Below are 10,000 nucleotides of genomic sequence, written 5' to 3' on the forward strand. Positions count from 1 at the left end.
TATGACAGAAAAGAAAGAAAGAAAGAAAGAAAAAAAAGTACACAGCTTAAGCTTAGGAGAAAATGATACCACTTTCTGGCACTTTGGGCTCTTTATTTTTATAAGTAAATATACATATCTTCTCTTTGACTGGCATGTAAGTCAGCAAAGGTTACACAATTTATATAAAATATTCACAGTGTCTTGGACGTGTTATAGTGTTCCAGTAGACTGGTTAATGCCGTCTTCAAGTTGGAGACGAAGGTCACACACTCAACTCTCGCAACATGCATACAATAAAATACCTCTTAGGTAACAGCTTCCACCTATTGTGATTCCATGATATGAATGTATTCACTTGATCAAGTAATGATTACTTGTTCTTCGTGTCAAGGCATTTATTATACACTTATGCACACACACACGCACTTACTACAAACTGTCTCTGTCAACCAGTTACTGATAATTCGTTTCTTTATTTTCCTGTTAACTACACACTAGAAATCAAATGTTACTCTCACTGAAATGTCTCTAGGTCTCTGTCAGTCACACAGTCACCTACTACACTCCAGGACCTAATATGCAGTTTCTGTATTAGGTCCTGTCATCATAGTTTTCTTAAAGAGTTAGTCATATCACAAAATACATTTGTTTGTTGGGCCGTGTGACATATTCTGTTAATCAGGTACTGTCACTTTATGTATTCACCAAGTCAGTTTTTAGTCAGCAAAAATTCAGTCTAATACCATCACCAGTTATATACACACGCACCGGAATCTTTGTCACATCGAAGTCAAGTCCTGGACGCTAGTTATGTGTGAAAACTAGGTCCAGCATGTCACTGGTCACTGATTCTAAATACACACTGATTTCTAGAACTGTTGGTAACCTTGACTAGTCGTTGTGCCACGGCGGGCTACTAGGTGTTTCTATATTTTTCTTTTCGGTTATTGTAAAAGGAACTAGTTTTAGTTTCGCTATTATTATCCGTTAAAAAAAATATATGTTTTCAAATATTCACATTCTTTTGGAATCGTTCACGAGTTACCATATTCCCGTAGCTGTAGTGAGGGGGTAATCCCTGCATTGCAATCAACATACTTCTTCTTTTGCACAGTATTTTACACAAATCAGACAGCCAGTTCCCCTTGCTCACAATTATAGAATGCCTACACAAACTACTTCAAATTCAACTAAGTACAAGAAGAAAAAAAAAGGGACTTGATTGGGCAAGAATAAATGAATTATGATTCACAATGAGTCATGACACCTGAGTATTGTTGAGGAATTACTGTGGATAAGAACAAACATCAAATACACCATAATAAAGCAATCACCGCGACTTAGAGAACTCTGATAAATTCAGTACTGTTCATTTTCTCCCATTCGTGACAACGGGAACGACCTTACGGAAATCCTGAGTAATGCTTATATCACCTGCCTTTCTTCTACGGACCTTTTGGGGAAACGTGTCTTGGAATATTGAACCCTTTAAGCTAATGGGGGGAGGGGGGAGTTTAAAGTATATAAAAGACGAAGCGATGTTCACAGAAGGTTAGAATTGGCAAAACTCTCTCTTTGCTCATTGGATACCTGCAAGAATATTCTTTAGGAAAAAGAAGATATACCATAAGTATTGAAAGCGTATGAGACCATGTACGATATAGATAATTTCGAAGAGGATTTTGCAATCTAGATAGCCTGTCACAAACCAGGTCTGTGTCGAAAGTGGTCCATTCCTTTGTCTCTAAGTACCTGTCCATCATTATCTTTCATTGGATAGTATTTTCCCTAAAAAAAAATTACGGGGCAGCTTTTTTTTGGGTGGGGGAATAATGAATTCTTACCAACTTCCTCCATAATATACTTAAATAAAAAAGTCTTTCTCCTAAACTCCCCAAAGCAGTGACAAGCACATTTACCTTATGTAGAAAACTGCAAACAGCAAGTTCAGCCTTATTCTGAATGTAAATAATATCATTAAGCTAAAGAAAATAGTTATTTATGAATGAATCTCTCCTGTTGATTAAAATAAACAAAAAAACAAAAAAAGTTTATACTCCATGAAGAAAACTGAGAAAAAACATGCATTTTATAATCCATCAAGAATATTAAGAAAAGCATGCATTCACATCTCATCAAGAAAACTGAGAAAAAACACGCATCTTATATTCCATCAAGAAAATTGAGCTTGTAACAGGTGGCTTGTTGTAACACTGTGATAACATCTAAATAGTGATGACTTATAACAACTTGTGACCTTTTGAGGAGCTCTAATTAAAATTTGACACACACAAACACATATACATGCCATGTCTATGCTTACAATTCTGGGGTACTTAGCACATGGCTCACATTACAAAAAACTCCGACACTGAAATACAAAAGACACCACTTTAATTGTTTGGCACTTGTTTGGTGATGTGCGAATGTTAACCGTTCCAACCACCTACGCGGAAAACAATAGGAAAAGGCTCTCTCTCCTGTGGGGTTTGTTTGGGAGGATAAATCACTAGAAAGTATATTGTACAGTAGTTTCTCTGGAGTAAAGGAAGACTCTTGAGGCAAATATGTCGTCAATAAAAGTCTCCGAGAAAGGGAAATAATATTCTTTGAAAAAAAAAGGAAGAAAAAAAAGTTCTCTCCTAGAAAATTGGTCTTCCAATACACTGTTAACATTATAATGTAAGGCACAATAGTGCTGGCAAGCATAAACCCTGCTCTATATTTTCTATGCTGTTACTTATATCGAGAAGGTAAAGAATGAGCATTAAAGACTATGATATATATACACACATACACACACCTCTGTGCAAGAGGAACATGAAACTGAATTGAGACTTTGCAAATGAAAGACCTAGTAGGTAAAATCATTGAAAATAAAAGAGAGAAAGAAAAAGATCAAATCCATAATATCTCTTTATGGTTTCTTTGAAGGAAAGATCACCCTGACATACTTCATAGAAAAAATATAAGCTCTCACACAGTAAGCATCATTACACACACATACATGACTCTCCTATAGGAGTTAACACAGCCAGGAGATTTTAAGTCACATCTCCAAAAGAGACAGAGCACTTGAGGATCACTAAGTTCTCCCATAAGCACTTATATACATTACGAGCCTGTCCCTAATAAGTTTTTCTTGGGTTAATCATAAACAATCTTCTGCGGTGGAGTCCGTCCGCTTGGAGTTGGGAATCGTTAACAAGAGAAGAAAAGAAAAAAAAGAAAAAAAAAAAAAGAAACAAAGAAAGAAAAAAAAGGGACTCCAAGTCTTTGTAATGGAATTCAATATTATAATTATTATCATTATTAATAACTCTTATTAATATTTTAGCAGCTATGAACAGAATCCAGGTTCTTCTAGTAGGATATAAGACTGGAGAGGAGGCGGAAGACCCAGCTGGGGCGTTCCCGAGTGTATTCTCTTTGGTGTGAGTGATCTGCGGATCGTCTGCCAGCAGAGGAACGAGAGGCTTGCGGGTTGCGTCCAGTGGGGCATCATTAGCGTCTTGAGCTCCAGGAACAGGGGGCCCAGAATCTGTAAAATTAAAACATACACTTCAGTTGTTGAAGCAGGTTACCATTGAATAACGACAACAGAGTTGCCAATGTAAAAGTCCTCAGCTGATTCTATTCTATGACTAGAAGGAATAGCACAATATATATACTAAGAATAATATCTAATGTATGGGTGTCTAACAACATCTCAGACAGGGGTGTCAAAGACATGGCCTGACACAATATATCATGTAGCCCAAGGCCCACTTGCTGCTCCAGACATAACTTGTGTTCAACATGCAATAAGAATCCTCCTTATCTTTTATAAATATTGCATATATTATATTCCTAATTTCTGAACAAATCAGATGGCTTTTTTGTCACTGGCAAGCAAGATTTTAATTATGTTTTTTTTTTGTCACCTGCACTAGTTATGTTATCTGTATCTGCATATAGTGTTCCCATACCTGGCCTGTTAAGCAAATAGGTTTGATATCCTTATTTTCATGACAAGTGCTGAGAAAAAAGGAAAACCTGGTTTGGAGAAAAAACTAAAATGCTAAAACAACATACTGGGAAAATAATAGTAGAGGGAAAGGCAGAGGAGGAATAAAAAAGAAGGGGAAAAATTAGAGAGGGAATATAAGAGAGATAAAAAAAGAGGTGAAGGCACAGTTAGGAAAAAAAGTATCCAGCTATAATGATACTCACATGATAGCACCTAGATTGTCTAAACATGGTTCTAAGAATATGTTGATGCATTCTTCTCGGATCCGCTGCCATCAACTGTGAGATTATAGTAACTGTACTTGAACAATTTTCAAGCCTCTGATGAGAAATCACAGCCTGGAAATAAAGGTAAAAAAAAAAGATTAAAGTTTATGTATCAGCAAATAGAATGAAGAAAAAAAATTAAGATTTCTACATCAGCAAAAATCATAATGGGAAGATTATGTTACAGCAAAGATATAAGGAAATTTAGGACAATATCTCTCTCAACATTCACAGATTCACAGAGTTCATAGAACTAATAATAGCAACTGTACAAGGTACTTAATGATCCTTACCTTAAGGAACCAAGCAAAGACACTTTGATCTTTGTCCCTGCCATCTGCCGCTCCCCAAACACAAGAGCCGTGGTTGACCAAGGTCCTTGTGAGTGCAAGAGCATCGTCCAGGTACTCTACGCTATATGTCAATAACGTTCGACCCTGAAAAGGCAGGTGGGATTAGCTGGTTGGTACCCTGAAACTCTGAGGCTTGAAAGAAATCAGTGTTTTTCTCCCTCCCTTTTTCCTTCTCTCTCTCCCACACTCCTTCCCTCTTCCTTCTCTCTACCTCCTTCCTTCTGAGGAATAATTACAGCAATTCCACTGACAAAATATCACCTGCTCTACTAACCCCCCACTACACCTTACCATGCCCCATGCACTCACCTTGTTATTTGCAGCATCAATATGTGCACCAGCGACTAGCAGTGTATGTGCAACCTCCGCCGCCCTCTCGTGCAGTCCCTCCCTCAGTAGATTCCGCACACAGTGAAGGGGCGTTTCGCCAGAGTTATCTCTTGCATTCACATCGGCACCATTAGCTATCAGCGCCTCTAAAGCCTCTATTAAGCTGGAACTCCTCACATCACCTGTAGAAAAAGTTGGTAGGAAACCATGTCTTAGAGCGTGAAAAAGTTGTTAATCATTATCCTGCTGCAGTATATTACATTATATTATATAAAAAAATATGTAAGACAGCATATTGAAATCACTGTTATAAGCTATCATATCCATAAATGTAACCTCAAAGATGAGGATTTCTCTATTCTACACCTACACACACACACACACACACACACACACACAAAAAAAAAAAAAAAAAAAAAAAAAAAGTTTAAACAATTAAACAAAACTTACAAAAAAATTATATATACATGTATATATGTATATATGTTTTTACATATATATCTATATATATATACACATATATATACATACACACACTCAAGGTGAATAATAACTCACATCCTCCTTAAAGAGAAATGAAAACCTACCAAGCAAGACAGTATGCAGCGGAGTCTGGCCGAAAGAATTGACTTCTTTGACGGAAACTCCCGATCTGACCAGCTTGCTGATGAGGGGACCCGGCTGGGGCAGCAGGCAGGCCACGTGCAGTGCCGTTGGGGTGAACTTCTGGGGAATGGCAGGTGATGTTATATTGGGCGATATTCACTTACTTGGGTAATGGCAGGGGATGGATAATGGAGGATTTTAATTACCGGAATAATTGTGTTTGGAAAACTGGAGAATATTAAGAAGGCTGGAATGGTAATAGGTTATTGGGGGACCTTATTTATTGAGATAAATGTGCTTTGGAAGAATGGGAAATGGAATCAAAACATTAATGGGAATTTTCGTTTACTAGAATACTCTTTGTTTAGGTAAATAAAAACAGTATCTTCATTTATTTATTATTTACTATGACTATTACTATATTTATATCTATGTCTGTCAAGCTTTATCTGTCTGTTAAGCTATATCTGTGTCTGCCTATCAAGCTTGCTGCCTATATTCATATATATATATTTGTATACAGGACAATTTTCCTTCCTATGATAATTGAACTATAAAGGTATTTTCTAAATCTATGCCTAAGCCTATGTAACTACATTCCTATCCATTAATGTATGGCTGTCCATGTACACATACATATGCGACCCTAACCTTTAATAACACCAAACATAATTTGCTGACATCAAACACTACGAATACAGGTTAAGGAGAGTGTTGCCATGACAACCTCTGATGCAATGTTGCTCGCACAGTTCTATTGTTTGAAGCCTTTACCTGCTCTCGACCCCCACATCCCCTGCCCCATTTGCACACATTATATCTTACAGTGAACCTGAAATAGACTTCAATCTCTCTTTTCCACGACCATATAGGAAAGTAAGAAGATAAAATAAAATTACTTCTCTCCCTCCCCCCTACGCCCTTCTTTACTTTTATTTAACTCAAGTTTTAAAAAATGTAAAAAGAGGGAGAGAGAAAAAAATAAAAAACAAAGAAAATTGTTTTAGGGCAAATAACTTAATTTCTCCTGAACTAAACACATACTTCTTCCTCTCTCCCCCGAATGTCTATTCATACAATATTTCTTACATATTTTAAAACCTTCCCCCTGCAATTACCTGTGTCTATATGTGTATGTGTATATATATATATATATATATATATATATATATATATATATATATATATATATATATATATATATATATATATATATATATATATATATATATATATAAATGTGATGCTGTACCTGTTTGAACAATTTCTATTTTTTTTCTTATGAATTTAAAACATTTCCCTCTTCCTTTCCATTTAAACTCTTTAAACCTACAAATAATACTGCACAATTCTCTAATCATAGAACTGATTCCCCTTTTCTCTTTTGAATACTACATCCTTTAGCAACAAAAACAACAACAATGAACCAAAGAAATTACATGACTAATTTCAACATCAACAATTTCTCTGAAGCTAACTTTGAACCTGAAACTGATTCCTTTTTCCAATCTCCAACACTATCATCTTCTACTTCAACTCTCATAAAAGTAGACAAAGAAAATAAAATTAAAAATTAAAAGAAGAAATAAATGCAGAAAGAAAGGACAGCAAAGAAATCTGCATTACAGTGCCACTTAGCAACAGAGTTCACGGAAGAACATCGTAACACACAAATATACCAAAGTCCTTGATTTACTGCTGCTTCAGAGCATGAAGTAAAGTGAAAAGGCCCTCAGCATATTCATGTATTACCTTGTTCTTCCTTTTCATTACTCCTCTCAGCATAGTCATGTTTTCTTGTTCTTCCCTTTATTGTTTCACTTGCAATTAATCAACCTGAATCCTGGAAATGTACCTCCAGCTCTATGGTGTTCTCCTGGTCACTGCAGCCGACGAGGAGCCGACACATGGTGAAGGCCTCCCCAGCACGGTGTTTTGATATGATATTCTCTTTGGTATCTGGCAAAAGGAGGGGAGAAAAAACATTAATGCTAAAGGAGATCTTTCTTTTTAATGTGATAAAAGGTGTAGAGATAAATGTTAATTTCAGCTCTCCTTTTCGGTGTCTCACAGAAAGTCCTAAATAAGGTTTATGGTATCTATCTTTCTTGTGGCATTTGATAAAAGGTATGGAGGGAAAAATTCCAGTCCTATATGTAATGCATCTGACAGAAAGTGATAAATTATATATTTGGATCTCTTTCAAATCTGATAAAAATTATATATATATATTTTTTTCATCTGATAAAAAGTGGAGGAAAATAAATACTAGAGGTATTGATAGTCTATGAGATGCTTGATATATGTCCTCCTTCTCCCTCTCCCCCTCTAATGCTCCCCCCTCTTCCTCTTCCTCTCCTGCTACCCCTCTTCCTCTCCCTCTCCTGCCCCCTCTTCTTCTCCCACTCCCCTCCCCCTCTCCTGCTCCCCCTCTACCTCTCCCTCTCCCCTTCTTCCTCTCCCCCTCTCCCTTCCTCTACCCATCTCCCTCTCCCTCTCTCTCTCTTCTCCTTTTCTACCTCACCCACCCCCCCTCCCCCCCCCCTAACCCACCCACAGAGCCCTCCCATCCACCCAGGCCTCCACGCCCTCCCGCCCTCACCCCCCTCGTCCACTCACCCTGGTAACGGAGAGGTTCGACCTTGGGGCACCCGTCGAGGAGGTCAGCCAAGGTCAGGAGGTGGGTGTGGTGGCTGTAGGAGAGGCGGGTGACCAGGGGGCGTCCTCCCCTCGCTCCGCCGTTCCCCTCGCGCACGCACCCGACGGAGGGAGCCATGGAATCCTGCTCTACGGCGCCCCTCAGCTGCTGAAGGGCTCGGCATGTGGGTCCATCTCTGCGGGAGGGAAGGGGTTAGGCTGGGGCTTCGAATGGGGGGGAGGGGGGGTAAACTGTGGATTTAATACGGGTAAAAAAAAAAAAGCGCACGCACGCACGCATGCACGCACGCACACACACGCACACACAGACACACACACACACAAACACACACACACACACACACACACACACACACACACACACACACATGACCATAACAACAGATAACTAACTTTGCTATAACATTATGGTTAATGTGAGAATAATTGGGTCTAAATATGAGGAAAAAATCACAAAAAATTATACCTCGTGTCAGTTATATAAATGCGGGTTAATTAGTAAGGTAGGAAATGTACAGCTAGAAAAAAAAATATATACGGCGATAAAACTCACATTACGGACATGTAATTACAACAAACAATACGATGATCATAACTGTCGTGTGGACATGTAATACATACATACATACATACATGCATGCATACATACATACATACACACACACACACACACACATATATATATATATATATATATATATATATGTATATATGTATACACATATACATACATACACACAGGTATACATACATACATACATGCAGGCAAATAAACCTATAGACGGACAAACACACACACGCACACATACGCACGCACAAACACACACGCACGCAAACACACACATACGCACGCCCCCCCCCCCCACACACACAAACACAGTCTAAACCCAAACTACAGTTAGACATCATCGTGACGCAAGGTGATTACAGGGTACAAGGAAACAAGATTAGCCTTGTCAAACGCGCTTGAGAGACGCCTGACACTGGCTGACAGCTGGAGAAGGCAAGGGAGAGGGAGAGAGGGGGAGAGGGGGAGAGGGGGAGAGGGAGAGAGGGAGGGGGGTGACTGGGTACGTTAGTAAGTAGCAGACAACGGGAGGGGAGGGGGAGAGGAGGGGGGAGGGGGAGGGAGGGGGAGAGGAGGGGAGGACGAGAAGGGGGAGAGGAGGGGAGTGGGTGAAAGGGTATGTTACGTAGGCTATCTCCGCGTATAGGTGGGGGGGGGATGGTATGGGAAGGAGGGAGGGAGGGACGGAGTGGAGGGAAGGAAGATGCTATAGGAGGGAGAGTGGGAACGGAGACGGAGGAAGGGAAAGGGAGAGAGGAAGGTTAAGAGAGAGAGAGAGAGAAGAGAGAGAGAGAGAGAGAGAGAGAGAGAGAGAGAGAGAGAGAGAGAGAGAAAGAGAGAGAGAGAGAGAGAGAAAGAGAGAGAGAGAGAGAGAGAGAGAGAGAGAGAGAGAGAGAGAGAGAGGAAGAGAAAGAGTGCGAAAGAGACGAAGAGGAAAGAGAGACAGCAAGAGAAAGAGGGAGATGAAAGACATAAAAGAATCCCAGTCACTCTCAAAGGGAGGAAAATCCAAAATATTATTACTGCTGCTAAACTCATCAAAAAGTAAATAGATTAATAAATCCAACAGAGTAATAAAAAACAACAGAAAATTACATATACAAAAAACAAACACGGGTCCCTCTTCAAATAACTGAACGTATATGAACACTTTTCCTGCAGGCAAACACACACACACACACACATGTATACACACACACAAACACACACACACACACACACACACACA

At 39.1% G+C, this 10,000-nt stretch overlaps 1 protein-coding gene across 2 annotated transcripts in view; it reads right to left on the reverse strand.

Moving 5' to 3' along the window:
* Positions 1 to 76: 76 nt before the first annotated feature.
* LOC119568420 (ankyrin repeat and SOCS box protein 18-like) overlaps positions 77 to 10,000 on the reverse strand; it is a 25,927-nt gene continuing 16,003 nt past the window's right edge. Inside the window, exons 2-8 of one of the 2 annotated variants that reach the window (XM_037916941.1) lie at positions 8,166 to 8,380; positions 7,402 to 7,505; positions 5,528 to 5,666; positions 4,920 to 5,122; positions 4,551 to 4,694; positions 4,195 to 4,329; positions 77 to 3,523 (exon numbers count right to left, since the gene is read on the reverse strand). In XM_037916941.1, the coding sequence (XP_037772869.1) occupies positions 3,323 to 3,523; positions 4,195 to 4,329; positions 4,551 to 4,694; positions 4,920 to 5,122; positions 5,528 to 5,666; positions 7,402 to 7,505; positions 8,166 to 8,380 (1,141 nt within the window). In that variant the 3' untranslated portion in view covers positions 77 to 3,322. The remainder of the gene's footprint in view (positions 3,524 to 4,194; positions 4,330 to 4,550; positions 4,695 to 4,919; positions 5,123 to 5,527; positions 5,667 to 7,401; positions 7,506 to 8,165; positions 8,381 to 10,000) is intronic. The other variant, XM_037916942.1, reaches the window with a different exon arrangement.

The sequence above is a fragment of the Penaeus monodon genome, chromosome 43 (genome assembly GCF_015228065.2).
Source record: "Penaeus monodon isolate SGIC_2016 chromosome 43, NSTDA_Pmon_1, whole genome shotgun sequence".
NCBI classification, from domain to species: domain Eukaryota; kingdom Metazoa; phylum Arthropoda; class Malacostraca; order Decapoda; family Penaeidae; genus Penaeus; species Penaeus monodon.